Raw genomic sequence first — 18,024 nt, forward strand, 5'->3', positions numbered from 1 at the left:
TAACAATAAAAGCCAACCCACTGCGTGGAAAAGGGCTCAAGAGGTTTCGTAACCCTCTTTAATAATCATAACAATAAAACGGCCTCCCATTCTAAAGTTGTGAGGAGCCCATGTAATTGGACTAAAGGCTCCCGAAAATAATAACAATAACAAGAATCCCTATTGCAGAGGACCCCAGGAAAAAACCCAGTGCTGTGGCCAAGACACCGCTCTCTAGTAATAATCATAACAGTATCATGGCGTGGAAACTGCGCGCGGCAGTGGTGACATTTCCCACAACTCAGTGGCGCCCCCGGGCAGCTACCACCCGCCCTCTGGCCGGCTCCCATAAGCCCGCCGGCCGGCGAGTCTACGCAGCTCGAGCTGCGGGCTGCTACCCTCGGATGCGAAGCTTAGCTGGAGGAGGAGCGGCGGCAGCCCGAGGCACGTGTTGTGTGTGCTCCGATTGCAAAAGAAAAAAAATGCATTGCAAACTATTAACTTTTTTAAGTATGCAGTGCCGGGGATGGGGGACAGACAGGTGCGAGGCGGGGGTAGGCGCCCCACGCGCCGGCCTCCTACTGCCCCCCCCCCAAACTTCCCTTTGCATTGATCAGCACGTTACGTCTGTATTGATAAGTTTGCAAAAAGCCAAAGTCAAGTGCAATCGCGCGGCACACCGACCCCGGACTTGGGGGGGAGATGCAGCGAGCGCTCCGCGGGCCCGGGAGCCGGCTGCAGGCAGGGCAGCGGTGGCGCCAGCGCCTCTTGGAGAGGCTGCCTCCCCCCCCCCCCCCCCCCCCGCCTCCCCTCCCATCCCATCCCCGGCCGCCTCCCCCGGGCGGGCACCGAGCTCCCCGCCCCGCGCGCTCCTCCCGCGCCCTCCGGGGGTCGGGGGGGCGCACGGCTCCCGGGCCCGGCGGCGGCGGCGCAGCGGCGCCGAGGGGCTGCGGGTGGCAGGAGGCCGTGGGGCGCCCGAGGGGCCCCGAGCGGCGGCGCGCTGGGCCCGGGCGGCCGGCGGCGGCCCCGGGGCTGGGGGGAGTCCAGCCCGGATATTGAGTGCAGCCATTGAGAAAAGCCAAACTCTTGTGTGTGTGCGTCTCGAATAGCCCCCAAGATGGCCGCCAATGTGGGATCGATGTTTCAATATTGGAAGCGATTTGATCTACGGCGACTCCAGGTTAGTGCGGGCAGCACTGGCCGCGCGGCCGTGGGGAGCCCTCGGGCGCGCCCTGGGCGCACTGGGGAGGTACCCGGGAGGGCGGTCGGGCGCCCCAGGGAGGCGGGCGGCGGCTGCTGGGGCTCGCCGGGGCTCGACTGCCCGCTGCCCATCGATAGGTATTAGGAATTGATCTCGCCGCTGCTCTTTGTTCGGTTCAATCATCGATTAGCCGCCGCGACCATGGAGAAGCGCTAGCGAGCCCACGGTCCGGGGAGCGAGGCGGCGGGCGAGCGGCGGAGTGAGGCACGGGGAAGGCAGGGTCTGCGGTCCCAGGCAGGGGGCTGCCGGCGGGACCCCCGGCAACCCCCCTTGCGCCGCACTTTGCGCGCCTCCCAACTTCGCGGCGCCCGGGGAGGCCGCGGAGCGCGTCCAGTGCCTGTCCGCGCCCGGCTCGGGTTCGGGCGAGGGAGGGAGGGAGCTGGCGGGCTGGGAGGAGGAGGAGGAGGAGAGGGGGGAGGCATCCGGGGTTGGCGAAGAGGCGGCTCCGCGCCCCGTCGCCCGCCGGCACCTCCACCGCCCGCCTGGCTGCGCAGCCCGGACGCGCAGCCACCCGGGGGCCGCTGCTGCCGCCCCAGCCGCTACAGCCACCATCGCTGGACTGGCCGCCTACACCGGCAGACCTCTCCTAGGGCCGGGTTCTAGGGGTTCGTCTTTGCTTCTTGTCTTATTCCCGCTTCCGACCTCTTTCCAAGTCTAGATGGGGACGGGCGGTGGAGATGGGCCCGGGGCGCGCGCAAGTTTGCGCTCCTGCCTCGGGGGCCTTGGAGAACCGGGAGCGGAGCAGAGCAGGTGACTCTGGGCTCTCGGGCCCACGGGAACTTTTAAATGGGAAATTCCCTCGCTGTCTTCTACCTCCTGCTTTTCCTCCCCGACACTCTCTTTTCTCCTTTCTCCAGCCTCTTCTTTCTTTCTCTCTCTTCTTTCCCTCTTCCTCCCTAGGGTGACTCCCTTCCAAACTCCGGCACTTTATCCCCATTCCACCTTTTTCTGGGAGTCTGTGTGTCTCCCCCAGATTTGGGGGTATTCTCTGCTGACCCAATAGGAGGCCGAGCTGGGGGGTGGAATCTCAGAGAGCTGCGCGCTGGAGGCACAGCGCTAGCCTCTGTCCTTTCCCAGGTGCCCCAGGATGCTCCAGACAAGGCCCCCAAACCCAGGAGTCTCACCAAGGTGCGGTGGGAACAAGGGGCGGGGAAGTAGTGCTGATAACGGGCGATTAAAGCATCCTGCCTTGGCCTTGACATTCTCAGAAGAAGGGAGAGCATCAGTCTGGAGATAAAAAGGGACCCACTTTTTTTTTTTTTTTAATCCGCCTGCAAATGTCGTCAAGTTTCTTGTGATAAGTAGTTCCAGTACCCCTCTCCTCCTGGTGGCTTCCCAACCCCCCTCCTTCCTAACTCCTCACTCCCTGCAGGCCCCCTCCCTCAAAGCCATTGAGCTGGAGAGAAAATCGGGGCACTCAGGCATGCAGTTAATAACTGCGAGTGCCTTGCAATTCCAGGTCGTCACTCGAGTTGGGGCTACAGTTTGGTGGCCAGCTGAGGCGGGCAGGGCTGTGAGCTGTGCTTGCTGGTTTAAATGATGCTAAAGTGGCCTTTCTGGAAGAGTGGGGGATGGGGGGAGAGAGAGAGAGGGAGAGAACGGGAGAGAGAGAGTTGGGCAGCCACATTGGGCTTGGCACGAAGGCCAATGGTAATTGTATTCCCTGCTAATGTTTGTAAATGAGACCCGGGCACGGCTGGGGGACAGCGTCTTTATTTATGATTGATGTTCTGTAACATAAGGAATGACAAGAACGTGGCAGACAAGAGAAGAGGAACCAGAAGGGCTGGTGAAAGCCCTTTGCAGGGTCCTATTGTTATTCTGGGCTGGAGAAAATTTCCGCGGCGAGATTTGCAGCGCTGGTATTTGCTCCCGGTTGGGCCAGAATGTCAGTTAACACAATTTTCATTAGATAACTCGTTTTCAATCCGGGGAGCTTGGGCTGCAACCGGGAGGTAGAGTGAGACCTGGGGCTGGATGCTGAGGGGTGGGTGCGGCTCCCAGGGGGCTGATTTCTGAGCTGGAGTGGAGGGGGTGTTGAACCTCACTCTTCTCCTTCTCAGGCTCAGGGGTCTTTTGTGGAGCTGTTGGGGTCACCCAAATCTTGATTCTAGTTGGACTGTCATTGATCTGAGAACCCTTTGTTAGGGTTTTAGAAGATGCTGAGGTGGAAAAGCAAATTTGAACTGGAAAGGATGAAGGTGGGGATGGTGGAGAGCCTCGTTCAGGTGATGGAGATACAGGGCCAAGACGTCTCCCTGCACAGGGTGTATACATAGGGTGCGGGAGGGGCGGGTGTGTTCATTAAGACAATGGCTGGTGTGTCTGGCACGAAAGGAGAAGGCTCTGGTGAAGGGGTTAAGCTCATTTACATGGATATTAAGTGTGGGGGGGGTCCCTGTGGGAGTTTGAAAAGCTGCACACCTTTAGAGAGCAGAGAGGTAAATGTGGCAGCGGTGGCCGAGTGTAAACATTGAGGCCCTCACATCTGCCGTGGTCCCCACCCTCGTCCTGAAATGTTCAGTTGTTCCCCTGCCCGGTAGGCCGGCACCTCCCCCCGCAACCCCCGTATTCTTACTGATGGCATTTTGTTGGAAACGGATTATGAGCCTAAGCACTTTTGCCCGGGATCATCTCTTGTGCATAATGCTAATGACTCCTACGCCATACTTTTATTTTCATTTTTTTCCCTTCCCACTTTCCTCTCACAGGGGAGATAGCCAGAAAGGAAAACTTCAGCTGGCTCGTTCCAAGATCTGGGTAGGAAAGGTGGGTCCCCACCCCAGGCCCTGTGCAGGCCAAGAGCTTTGGGCCCACTCTTCACGCGGCCCAGCTGCTTATGAGTGTGAGGTGTGTGGCTTCAATTCAGTGGTTTCATGCAGACTAGTTGCTGAGCGTTAAAGTGGCCGAGGCAGCAAAGGAGGCCTGTGTCCCCAGGCCAGACCATGCTGCTGACGCCACCCTGATCCTGGCAAGAAAGGTGACCTTGTACCGGCCTGCGCACAGCCCTCCGGAAGTATACATTTTTCAAATATAGAAGCAGTCCGGTTATTATTCCTTCCAGTGCCATCTCTGGACACAGCGGGGCTGTTTTCCTAGGATGGAAGTCAGTCAACAGTCTTAATGACTTGAGGGCTGATGATGGTAAAGATGCTGTGACATTTGGTACCCTACTCCAGGATCCCTGAAACTGCTTCCCCCTTTCTCTGCTTGTTCTTTTTTTTTTTTTCCCTCTGCTGCTAGCAGTCCAGGAAATGAGAAGAAAAAAAAATTCTATCTCAGAGTTGATGCTAGGCATATTTCATTTGGTTATAAGATTGCTTTATGGTGAACATTACTGATGCAGTATTTTTTTATGGCTTTTCTGTGTATAATCGTCATAATTGGATTCATACCTTTGTGATTTTCTTTTTCTGCTTCACTTTGCCACTTTTTTAATGATGCTCTGGGTCCAGTCTCCTGTGATATCTTTTTTTTGTCTTCGAAGAGGGTTAACAAGAGTTGGTGCCCAGTCTGAACGCACATCTACGTTTCTTGGGAGGAAAGAGGTTGGGTGGAGGGATCATATAGTACGAGTTTTAGAGGAAAAGGCGAATTCCGCTTGGGGTGTGAGCATTTAGGGAGAAAGACTGACGGGTCGAGTGAGAGAAGCTGGACTTTTTGTAAGGAGTTTGGAGAAACTTCTGGGAAGGCTCAGTTTCTTGGCGCCTGGGAGATGGGACTTGATGGAATGTTTTTCCCTGCTCAAAGTTTAGAAAAGAGCGTGGATGTGATTAAAATATTATAACCTTATGATGTTCTGAAGTGCGTAAGTTTTACATATCAGCCACAGAGAGTTTAGACATCCATTAGAGCCTCTGACAGCTTGACTTATCTAAATGTGCTATCATTTAACAATGTGTCAAAATTCCTCTTTCTTTAGATGACAGCAGTAAATAAGCTATCAGCCCTGTTGGCGGAATCCTAACTTTGGAAACTTTGCTGTAATAGAAGTGCTGCCAGGGTGGGGAGCATGAGCAGAGCAGGCTTGGCGTGGCCCAGGCCCAGGCCCGTGCGATGGGTTGGCATTAGGCAAGGGCTGTGGGAGGTTGGAGGGGAGGAAAGGGAGAGGTGAGAGGCAGAGGGGGTGAGGGGAGATTTCTAGCAGCAGCTCTGTGAATACGACCAAACCATTGGTCAGCCCCCTGGACCCTTCCAAGTCCAACCAGTGGGTGACCCTATTCCATCTGCCTCTCCAATTCATTGGAAGCCACACCCTGTGGGCCTTTTTTGCAGAAGGAGCTAGAAACAGGTGTTGAGAATTTATTTAAAGAACCCAGCAGTCTTTTCTGGGCATCCCAAAATTCTGGATTCTCAACTCGACAGAAATTGCTTCCCAAAGATGGGCTCTCTCTTTGAGTGCTGGAAGAAAAACGAGCAGCGTCTCATCCCTGACCGCTTTTGCTGTTGGAGGTCTCGAAGTTTCTTTTATTCATACCTGAATTCACTGTAGAAAATCGAGAAACCACGGACAAGCCTAAAGAAGCAAATAAGCATCTCAGTGGGTTATTTCAGATGAGCACGGTGTTATTTTGACCAGAGGGAACAGCTTTTCTGATGGTGGTGGTGCTTTTTCTTTTTTTTCCTTCCTTTTTCTTTCTTTCTCCTGCTTTTTTAAAAAAACTCTTCTGTTAAAAGGAGGATTCTGTCTTCGAACTTGACATTCTGTTGTGGTAACCTTTCTTCCATCAGATGGAATTTCAAACGTGAGCACCTCGGCTGGTGCTAAATTTGGTCCTGGATGATGGTGGACATGGCTGTCCAGGAACTGTGGTTTTCTCTGTTGCTCTCTGAAAGGGCTGAATTTCTGGTGGCTTCCAGTTATCTAATTCAGAGACTGAGTCTGGCAGAGGTTGAGCATGGGAAGGGGACTGAGGTGGTGGCCTGCCTTTGTTCCTGGCTTAGGAATTCAGGGTTCAGTCTTCGGTTTGATTTTTCTGCCTTGGGGGTGTTCTTTATTAATGACAGTGGCTTATATTGAAGATGTCGGGGAAGATGGAGGTAGTAGATGGAGAGGAAGGGCCCCAAGAGCAGCTAAAAGGTGCAGCCTCTAACACCCCTGGGTGAATCACCCAACATTCCAAGTGTCCCATTTCTTAATCCATCACACGGCCTGGCTGTGCGCATCTGGTCTGCTGTACTAGTTGCTTTAAAAGGGAAGGATGCTGACATACTTTGTGTGCCAGTTAAACATATTGTCTTCTGACGACCTGGGGGCCCGTTCTGGCAGTGAGGGGGAGCTATTGACTGTTTAAACAAATTTTTGAGACAAGAAATTATGTCTAGGATGGAGTTCTTGGTTTCTAAGCCTTGCAGATCCATTCACAAAAATCATTTGTAGTGTTTTGTAGGATATGAACAACCTATTCCTGTCATACTTAAAAGTTTAAAATCCAGAGTCCTTTCCCCTGATTGTAAGGCTCCCGTAATCTGCCCCCCTGTTGTCTCTCTGGCTTCATCTCCAGTCTCTCTCCTTCTCACTCTGCTCCAGTCACAATGGTCTTTTTGTCCCTTAAACACATCAAGCACATTCTTACCTCAGGGACTTTGCACTTGCAGTTCCCTCTGCCTGGGACTCTTTTTCTCCAGATCTTCCCATGGCTGGCTCCTTCTTTTCGTTTAGTCTCACCCCAAATACCTAAAGAAGCTTACACTACCCTTTTTCCCCTTTAATGTGCAAATGTGCTTCCACATCTCTAAGGATGGTGTTTCCCTGAGGGTTTTGACCTCATAACCTTCTCAGGGTGTGGCATCTCTCTAGACTCTTTAGGAAACCATCTAGGTCTGCCATCAGGGTTGGCAAACTTTTTCTGTAAAGAGGCAGATAATAATATGCTTTAGACTTTGTGGTCTCTGTTGCAAGCACTCAGTTCTGCTACTATGGCATGAAAATAGCCATAGACAATAAGAATGAACGGAAATGGTTATATTCCAATAAAACTTTACCAAAACAGGTGGTGGGCTGGATTTGGCTTTAGGGCAATAGTTGCTGAGCCTGGTCTACCGGTCTATGTGATGGCTGTGGCATGCAAGTGTTTCACTTTTCAGTTAAGAGTATTGGGGTAGATCAGACTTAGTTCTAGAAACTTGTTCTATACTCTTTCCCTCAAGAGGGAAGTACAAGGAGCCAGGATGGTGAGGGGCCCCTGTCTGGCTTCCAATCCTGGCTCCATCACCTACTGGCTATGTGATTTGGGATGGGTCACTTAACCTCGCTGAGCCTTATTTCCTTGTCTCTAAATGGGACCAATAGTAGTCTTCACCTTTTAGGTTGTTCTTAAAGATTAAAGCACTTTAAATGTGAAAGTGCTTAGCACAGTGCTGGGCACACAACTACTGTTCTGTACGTGTCTTACTTCTTATTGTTGTTGGTATTTTTAGAGAGTAAGAGAGGGGTGAGAAAACCAAATAAGCAGTGGATTCCGGAACTTGCTGGCCTTGAAAGCTTGTTTTAGAGATTACTGGGCACTTTTTCTCTTCTCTTTTACTCCATTGGGGGCTTACTATATTAATATATTACTAATATCGTGTGTGATGTCTTATATTTTGGGAGCTCTGACCACAGAGATTGCAGACTGGAGCTATGTCTGGCCAACGGATGTATCTGTCTCGATTAGTGCACTATTTTAAAAACACTTTTGTGTAAGTTTGTCAGCATTTAAAACACAGGAGATGTTACCTAAGAAATTCAGATATCCAGTATCCCATATAAATCAAGCGCTCTGGCCACACCTGGCAGGAGGTGGAGACCTGGCAAGGGCATGCCAAGCAGAGGGAACAGTGGTGCAAAGGCCCTGGGTTGAGGGTCTGCGGTGGTCAGGTCAGCTGTAGGGGTCATGAGGAGGGTAGCTGTCAAGGCCACTGGCTGCCTTTCTCCAGGTGCCTAGTGTCAGAAGAGGCAGCATTTCCAGAAAAAACAAAAGGCCCTTGACCAGCTTCATGAAGATACGTGATTAGCCCTCTGTCTCTGCTTTTCCTCAGTAGCTCAGTCACCCTCAAAGTGGGCCAGTGGCTGCCCCCTCCTTCCCTGTCCTTTCCCTAAACACCCCCTCTGCCATCCTTCAGTTCAGCCAGATGAAACAGCAGTTCCAGGATACGCATTTGTCATTAAAAAGAAAGAAAGAGAGAAAAAAAAATCAATCCTTCAGCCTCTTTGGCCTGAGCTGGTTGTCTGCCCGAGACGCCCGGAGCCAAGCAGTGCTTAAGACTCTCTGGGCCGCCGTCGCTCAAACTGGACGGGGTAAATGGCTCCCCAGGAACCATTACGGTCGATAGACTTGTCCAACCAGCTGTTTGGAGTGTGGGTGCTGCAGACGGGGACCACAGGGGTCACCAGGGCAGCCAGGTCGAGGGCAGGTATCCCTGAGTGAGGTGGTCACTCAGAGGCGACTCTGCTGGGGGCATCTACTTGGGGTGCTTGTCCATTATGAGTGTCCATGGGCTCCAGGTATCTGAGGGGTGTAGTGTGGGCTGCAAACTCAAGCCCTGCAGTCTCCCATTCCCAAAGTCATTTAGTGAGGACTCTGGAGCCAGGGGGCCTGGCTCTAGTCCCAGCTCTGCCACTTAACAGCTGTGTGACCTTGGGCAAGTCACTTAACCTTTCTGAGCCTTGGTTTTCTCTTGTGTAAAATGGGGATAATAGTAGTATCCACCTCCTTAAGGATTGTGGAATAAGTGAGTTAATGCACGTGAAGTGTGAAATCCGTGCTCAGGACATAGACGTGCTATATAATGTTAATAATAATAACTGCTATTGTCCTTCACTCTGGAAATGTATAGTCACCACTCACAGTATAAGTTATAACTATAACTAATAACTGTGTAAATAATAATAAGTAAATAGCATAAATACTATAAGTAATAATAATATACCGGAGATATCACAGTGAACAGGAAGACAAAGTGCCAGCTCTCACCCAGCCTACAGACAATGGGGGGGGTGGATACATGTCTCATTGGACAGATGGATGTGTAGTCACACAAGGGGATTTGATTCTGAGACAGTATGAGGCAAAAGAACTGCCTGAGTCTGAGCATTGGGGGAGCCTTCCTGGAATAAGTGATGCTTCAGCCGAGGTATCTTGGACAAGGTCAGGGAAGAGCATCCTAGCAGAGGAAACGTGCTAAGACCTTGAGGTGGGTGGAAAAATAGTGCATGCAAGGAATTGAAGGAAGGCAATGAGGCTGGTCACAGATTCTGAGTGGCTCATGGACCCACCTTCATCCTCACTCTTGCCATCTGTCAGTTGGGAGTAAGGATGAAGCATAAAATAAGATTATTTAGCACATGTGTGGCCCGGAATGAATCTGTCTCAGTGGGTACTTAGTAAACTGTCAAACACCATAAAAGCCTTGGGTATTACTTTTATTTTTTAACAAGGTATTCAAGCCCAATTCTTGCTCTGTTGCAAAACGCGCCCCACCATCCTCTGTTTATCTCGTGATCACGCACGGGGCAGTCAGGATTCAAATGCCAGTTCTGCTCCTTCCTAGCTGCATGCCCTTGGGCAAGTTATTTCCCCTTTCTGGACTTGGTTTTCTCAGCTGTAAGATGGATTAAATAATGGTACCTTCCAGTGGCGGCTATGAGAATGCACCTTGCAGATCTTTGACTATAGGAAGTGTGATTGGCAGGTGGCACCAGATAACTGCTCTTGGAGATCACCCCACGAGTGCCACAGCCAGGAGCTGAGTTTAGCAGGGACTAAAAGCAGACCTGTGCCTGGGACACACAGGACTCCTTTGCAGGCTCCAGACTCCTCGGCAGTCTAGGATGCTTCCACAAACCAGCCAGCCTACCTACCAACTTCCCTTCCTTCTTCCCTCCCTCCCTCCCTTCCTTCCTTCTCTCCTTCATTCTGGCTCCCTCCTGCAGGTGCAGGCATTGATCCTGATAAATCTCTCTGTCTTGTAATCCTGCCTTTGTGTCTGCTTCTCAGAGGATCACACTTCCCTACAGGAAAGATGAAATGAGGTTTGGACATCTACCTAAGGCACCTAATACATAGGAAGTGCTCAGTTGAGGTATCTTTTATTTCTTTTTGGGAGCCTGGGGGGTGTTACTCTCAGCGTTGTCTCTTCCTCGTTACCTGTTCTTACCTGGCCCACTGTGTGATTAGGTCCCCCCCTTCCCATTTTCACCCCTCCGTTATCTCTCACTCATTTCCTGCCACTCCTCCCCTTTTTATTCAAGCACTCTGGCCTCCTCACTGTTCCTTGAACACACCAAACATTCCAGCCTCAGGGCCTTTGCACTTGCTGTTCCCACTGCCTGGGAAACGCTTTCCCAGACATCTCCTTAGTTCTGTCTCAGTCCCTTCAGTCCTTTGCTTAAATATCACCTCTTCGGAGATGTCCTCCCTAAGCTCTCTTTCCAAAATAGCCTCCCCCCATTTCTTTACCGCCATCTGCTTTACCTGATGTGATAATGCGTATTTATTTGTTCATTTATTTACCATCTACATTCCTCCCTGGGGAGAGCAATGACATAGTAAGTTCTTAATAAATATTTGGATGATGGGATGGATGGATACCACAGGAAGGGTGAGGCGAGGCAGCTGCCTTGACTCCACCTTGGGGGGTGGTCCTGGGGGACCCAGCTCCTCCCAGATCCCCAGCTTCTTCACCCACCACTAGCTCTTGAAAGTCTCTCACTCTGTGACTGGGAATTGGGCACGGGCCTCAGACTCACAGTGAACAAGGGTTTATCTTTAGCTCTGTGAGTCTTGCTTTAGAAACTGGTGACCCCAATTCCAGCCTGGGAGGTGGCTCCCATCCTAATTAATAAATCCATTAATTAATTTCTGGCAGACTGTGGACCATCAGTGGTGGTTTGGTGGCCTCAGTCACAGACAACTCAAAGCAGGTCCCTGCAGCCGGTGAGATGGCTGTTATGGGGGACACAGATAGCCAGTTAACACGTTTTTGGGCCCAGATGACGTTCTTCTCCCAAAGCCTGGTTCATGGGCCCATCTGATCAACCCAGCAGGCATCAAAGAGGGATCAAGGTCTCCGGACAGCGACGCTAGAGTTGAGGGGATTTCCTGCTCAGCATCCCCTGGGACTCCTAGTTTACAGTCAGGCAAGAGGTCAGGATCGGAGTCTCCCCTTTCCTTTTGTGGCAGAAGGACTCTGTCCGGGCCTCAGTTTTCCTGTCTAAACTGGAGCTTCCCTGGGTTGTCGAGACAGGTTATTCATTCATTCATTTAATGAAAATTATTCAGCACCTGCTACGTGTCAGGTGCAATGTGAGGTATTGGGGGTGCAGCAGTGAACAAAACAGACCAAGTCCCTGCCCTCATAAAGCTTCTCTATTATAACCGTTTGGAGATGGAAGTACTTTTCTTCAAGGCTGTGAGAAGTAAAGAGCAACAAACCAATACAGACACAGCCTAGGGCTGGGCATGCTGTAAGCCTTTCCAAGATAGTGACTGTTATTAATCATTGTCTTTATTAACAACAACACCAACAATAATAATAACTATGATGATGATGACAGTGATGCTGTGAGGTAGTTTGAGGTCATTCCTGTTGAATTTCAGGTACCCTGGGAGCAGCACCTGAAATGATTTGAGCATGGGCTTGGAGTAGTCACACCTCACTTTGGGCCTTGGCCTTGCTGCTTCCTAACTGGGAGGCCTTGGGTGATTCACTAGACTTTTCTAAGTCTCAGTTTCCTCATCTGTAAAATGGGAATTATACCTCATAGGGACATTGTGGGGGTTTGATGAGTGGAAGCATGTTAAGTCCTTAGCACTGAGCCTGGAATATGTTCATTCCCAGGAAACGAGCAGCTATTATTACTTTTATTATTATTGTCAGGATCATTGTTGTTTGTTATTCACCTCCTGGTCCTCACCAGCCAGCGGCAAGGTGGACTAGATCCTTGCAGAGAGGCACTGGATGGGAGGTCAGGCCTCTCCAAATGCCCCTTGGCTGGCTTTAGCAAGGACAGGCCTGGCATTTGCTTTGGAGCTTCAGAAGGAAGCTCTCTGCACAGAAAGGCCTGACAGTTCTTTAACAAATAGCTCTTGAACCTTTATTGCATGCTAGACAGTGTTTAGAGCCCTTGACAGATATTATCTCGTTTAATTCTCACAACACTAGGACAGGAAAACTACTATTATCCCGTTTTTACAGTTGGGCAGCCTGAGGCACAGATGGTTAAGTCCAAGGCCATATTGTCAGCAAGCAGCCGAGCTTGAACTCTAACCCAGGACGCAGGTCTGTTGGCCACTCATGTCCCTGCCCTTCACTCACTAGGGGCCAGAGGTGCCTCTTCCAGAGCCAGTCCCCCCACTCCCTGCTCCCCTCTCAGGGTTCTCCCACCTATAGTCATTATGCTTGTGTTTTCCCCTTCGTTTTTTAAACATCTTAAAAGACCTCATCATTGTCAACTCATGGAAATGAATCCAGACCCACAAGCCTGAGAGGCATGGGGTAGGGTGGCAGGTGGGAGGTTATTAATAACACAAGAAAGATTCCTGTCTCCTGTCCTGGAAAATGAACACCACCCAGCCATCCATCCCTGGCCTACCCGCCGGAGTCCAGAGCTGTGTGGCGCGCCCTGTGGTTCGGCCTGTGTTCGCAAAATGAAATTCTCGGCCCGGGCTGATAATAAGCAGGTATTGATTGCTGCCTTGGTCATTATCAAGATTTATTTAGTCGATATGGCCTCCTCGATCAATAAATCGTGTCGTTGATAAAGAAAGAAGGGGATAGACTTGTAGGCTTTATTAAAAAAGTTTTTTAGATTTTTTTTCTTAACTGCTAAATCTTTTTTTTTTAACTGCTAAACCCTCTTTCCGTGGCTGTATCACCCACACTCTACGTTTCATACTTGGCTCCATAAGCTCTTTCCTTTCATGGTAGAATTTAACTTATCGCTCTGGTTTCTGGAAGCAAAGACTTGGGGCCCAGCTGCTTCTGGAATGGCCCCTGGGACTCAGATGTCTCCTCACTTTTCTGTCCTCCCCCCAGTGCGGGGCTGGGAGTTACTTCCTGGCTTGTCAGTACCCCATTCTCTCATTTCGTCCTCACAACAACTTTTTGCAGTAGGTACTAGTGTTACCCATTTTTCAGATGAGAAAACTGAGGCCAGAGGGGGGCCATCCAGTGTCACAAAGCACTTGAATCTAGTCTGGCCAGTCTTTGCTCTGAACCTGACATGTATTCATCAAATAGCAAATATTTATCTAGTATGTGCTATGGGCCCAGCACAGTATCAGGTGCTGGGTATAGAGGGGTAAGCTAAATAAATTAATGTGTAATTATTGAGATAGAAAGAATGGAGGAAACGACCAAATGCTACTAAAATCAAGATGAAGGAGGAACCTGTTTATTCAGGGTAGTTACTGAGTAGGTGACATTTAGGCTGAGACTTGAACAATGAGGAGCCAGTCAGGCAAAGTTCAGGTGGAAGAGACTTCATAGCTACAGGAACTGTGTGCAAAGGCCCTGAGGTAGGAATCCACTTGGCACATCTAGGAACTGAAGGAAGGCCAGTATGGCTGAGACAGGGTGGTCAAGGAAGGGAGGGTAGAGGACAGGATGAAGTCCGAGAGGGAGGTAGGCCCTGTAGACCACGGTAGGGGGTTGTATTCAGTTGGATTATATTCTCAGGGAAGTGAGAGGACATTGAGGGTTTAAAGCAGTGGCGAAACAGGATCCAGAGTATGTTTGGTTCCCACTGGGTTCCACCTGATAGGGAACAGTGAAGGAAGGGAGGGAACGTTTGGAAAATAGGTACAAGAGAGCTTCTGTGACCATCTGATGTGTTCTCTGCCCAGAGAGGGCCTTAGTGCTGAGAGGCCTTTGGGTGTACAACTGTTTTGAGGACCATGTCATTCAAGGTCGGGGGGTGGGTGGGAGAAGTTTTCCATGGGGACATACCTGATGCCCCCAGCAAGGTGGTAGCTGTGCTTCCTTAGGAAGGGGGTGGTTGCTTCCCTTGTGCAAATGGCTAGCTGGTGTTTTGGAGGCCTCTCGTGGCAGGTATGCAGTGGGCAAAGGGTGTTGTGTTCCTCTCCTCAGAAACAGAACTGGTGCAAGGTGGTGGGGCAGGACTTGAGTTATGTTCTGAGAAGGGCTCTTTGCACTCTGGTTGTGGGTTTGGTTTCTAGCATGTTACCAAATGTTGCTTAATAGTAAGGACCATGAAAAGATGAGGTGACTGAGATGGTGTGGGTATCAGAGCACAGGCCACAGGCGGGTGCTCTGTCGAGCCATGTCCTGGCCATCATATGTGGGGATGCTATTGGGTAGAAGAGGGGTTGGATGTCTACCTGGGGGATTATTGGGAATGTGGGCTGGAGTACACAATAAATAGGACTTTTCTCACCCTTTAGTTTTGTCCAGTCTCCGAGCACCCACACACTGGAAGTCTGGCAGGGGTTGGGTGTCCAACTGTCTACCGTCCATCCAATATTATTTCATCTGTTCATTCATAAGATTGCTCACTTATCCATTTTTATCCACCCACTCAGCAATTTATCCAGCTGTCTACTTTCTATTCCTACTGACTTCATCCATCCAACTACCCATTCATCATCTATCTATCTATCCATCCATCCAGTCATCCATCCGTATATCTAATTACACATCCTTCCATCTATCCATTCATCTACTTAGCCACCCAGCAACCCATCATGCCCCATCACTTCTCCCTGGACCTTGGTCTCCCAGTTTGCTTTCCTGTACTGACTCTGACCTCCCCCACTCTTTTTGACACGTGGAAGTTAGTGAGATTATTAAAAACCTATTAAGAACCGTTCACAATGGCTCCCCATTGCCTTTGGGGCAAAGGTCCCAGCATGACCTTCTGGGCTTAGCACAGCTGGTCTCTACCCTGCATACTTGGTTTATAGTATTGCAAGTCTTCCATTTTCTTCTTGATCTTCTGTCTAGTTGCTCTATCCACTGTTGAAAGTAGGATACTGAAGTCTCTATTATTGTTGAATTATCTATTTCTTCCTTCATTTCTGTCAGTTTTGCTTCATGTGTTATGGTGCTCTTTTATTGGTTGCATATATGTGTTTAATTGTTATATCTTCCTGGTGGATTGACCCTTTTACCATTATAAAATATCCCTCTTTATCTCTAGTAACACTTTTGTTTGTTTTAAAGTCTATTTTATCTGATACTTGTATAGCCACTCCTACTTTCTTTCTTATAGTTGCTGTTTGTATGATACATGTTTTTCTATTCTTTTATTTTCAGTCTTTTTGTGTCTTTGAATTTAAAGCGTGTCTCCTGTAGATAGCATGTAGTTGGATCTTGTTTTCTTATCTAGTCTGAAAATCTGCCTTTTGATGGGATTGTTTAATCCACTCACATCTAATATTATTATTGATATAGTTGGATTTAATCTACCAACTTGCTTTTTGTTTTCTATATGTCTCATGTCTTTTTTGTTCCTCTGTTTCTCCTTTTCTGCCTTCTTTAGCATTGCGTGAATATTTTCTAATGTAGCACTTTAATTTCGCTAATGGTTTTTAACTATATTCTTGAGGGTTTTTTTGGTGGTTGCTCTATGGTTTTCCGTACACATCGTAGCTTAACAGAATCACCTTCAGAATTATACTAGCTTAATTCTAGTGTGTCCGCTGTTCTTGACCTTGATCTTGAGCCACATTCCCTGTGCCCTCCATGTTGCAGACTTACACGTCTTTCTTCATTTTCCTCTGCACCACAGCCCCCTGTGCATTACCTGCTCCCCCTGCTTGGGACCCTGTTCCCTCACATCCCCCGTCAACTCCTCCCTCACCCTGGAAGCTTGTTCAGTGTCACTTCCTCAGGGCAGCTTCCCCACTCCCCCTTGAGATGCTGGGTCCCATCTCTACTGCACTTACCACGGCGGGTATCACACATAGCTCTGATTATCGATCAACTACTGCCTCCTTCTGTGAACTCTAAGCTCCATGAGGGCACAAAGCAGCTTGTCCCTAGGATCTAGCAGCTGGGGGCTGAGCACATAGTAGGTCCTCAAAAAGTATCAGTCAAGTGAATAAACGAGATGGATGTGAATGTCATGTGACTGTATTTATGTATTTATGTGTGTACACTGCATCTTTTTGTGTGTATTTTTGAGTATGTTTGTGGGTCTTTGCACGTTTATGTGTGTCTGTCCTTGTGTGTGTATATTAGCGTGTTTCTGTATGTGTATGTGTCTGAGTATGTCTTTGTGTCCTTCTGAGTGTCTTTGTACATGCGCCTCTGTGTCTGCATCCACATGTGGGTGACTCAGTGTGTGCACTCATGTGTGTGTCGTTGTCCATGCACGCGCCTTCGTGTGCATGTGTATACATTCGTGTGCTCATGCTCCCAAGCAGCAGCTCCTTTCAGTCTCCTTGCCATGCACTTATTTTTTGACTAGTTTAGTGTAGCATTTAATGATTTCCCCAGAGCTAAGCACAGCCCCCCAAGTATTGATCTTGCTGCATTAGAGGTAACTCGGGGTAATGCAGGACCAGCTGGCAGGTACTTCTCCTCAGAATTGGCTGCTGCACCTGCCCTGTCACCTTAGCCCCAGCTTGATCCCTTAGAGGGGAAAACCCCGGGTTGGTAGCTTGGTGCAGGGGCAGAGTGGGTTCCTGACAGACAGATTGGCTTCCCTCTCACCACTGTGTGATGCAACCAGGGACTGCCCCTTTTCATGCCTCAGTTTCCTCATCTGTGAAATGGGGGTAGCAATAATAGTCACCTCATAGGGTTGTAGTGTGGAGGAAATGAGATAATCTTTGTGAAGGGCTCCGCTTGGAGCCTAGCATGTACCAGGCACTCCATAAATGTTATTCTGTCACCTGCTGTCATGCTTGCTCCCTGTTACCTCTAACCTCAATAGTGGGAGTGATGATTTCAGGCTGTGGCACAGAGGCAAACAACTAAGGAGCTCTCTTCCTTCAAAGGGTGCTTTCCAAATGGCTTCTCTGTGGCCATCCAAGGGCTGCACATCCGCTCCAGTGAGAGCAACGTGCTAACCCACAAGTGCCCAGAGAAGTTCAGAGGCTTCCCATACACATACAGCCTTTCCCCAGTAGAGATGGGATTTTGCCCCAGGAATTTCTGGCTTCTAAAACTCTACCAGCTGCTTGCATAGTCTCTAGCCTCAGCTCTCTGTCTTGCTCCCCAAACCCTTATATCCTCCCTATCCCCAAACTGCCATACCCCTCATACTTTGCAGCCTTTGCATTTGCTTTTCCCTCTGCCTGGAATACTGTTCGCCTTGTTCTTTGGTGGCCCCAGCCCTCCTTCCCTGACTCTGTGCTGAGTTGGGCACCATCCTCTAGCTCCTGCTCGGGCATCCCTGGCCTGGGCTGCTTTTCAGGCCACCCGATGACTCCCTGGTTCCTTGTTGGTCTCCCTCATCAGATGGTGAGCTCATTACTCTACATTGCAGCTGCAGTAACTGGTGTGACACTTGGTGAATGCTGAATGCCCGGTGCCCTCATCAGAGGTCACATTTTTAAAACTCAGTTTCCTGGCTTCTCTTCAGCAGAAGAGCTAGCATCCCTGGGCCTGCATTTCAAACAGGGCAGCAGTCAGCTGAGATGTGTAATGGGGGTGGGAATGGAGAGTGGGTTTCCCATTTTGCACAACCCCCAGTGGGCCCAGTTGTCCCATTGATGCTCCTTGTGCAGCCTTCATAGGCATGTGAGTTAGCAGCCTTACTCTAGGGACCAGCTGTGCTGACTTGGTGACTGGTGTGGAGATGATTCTGCCTTCTCTGGTCTCAGTATAGCCATTCC

General features: G+C 49.8%; 1 protein-coding gene across 1 annotated transcript in view; it reads left to right on the forward strand.

The window, feature by feature from the left end:
• Positions 1–1,096: 1,096 nt before the first annotated feature.
• The window catches only part of CUX2 (cut like homeobox 2), a 262,762-nt gene continuing 245,834 nt past the window's right edge, over positions 1,097–18,024 (forward strand). Inside the window, exon 1 of the mRNA XM_068563131.1 lies at positions 1,097–1,159. Coding sequence (XP_068419232.1) covers positions 1,097–1,159 — 63 coding nt within the window. The remainder of the gene's footprint in view (positions 1,160–18,024) is intronic.

This window comes from Eschrichtius robustus, chromosome 14, assembly GCF_028021215.1.
Source record: "Eschrichtius robustus isolate mEscRob2 chromosome 14, mEscRob2.pri, whole genome shotgun sequence".
NCBI lineage: Eukaryota > Metazoa > Chordata > Mammalia > Artiodactyla > Eschrichtiidae > Eschrichtius > Eschrichtius robustus.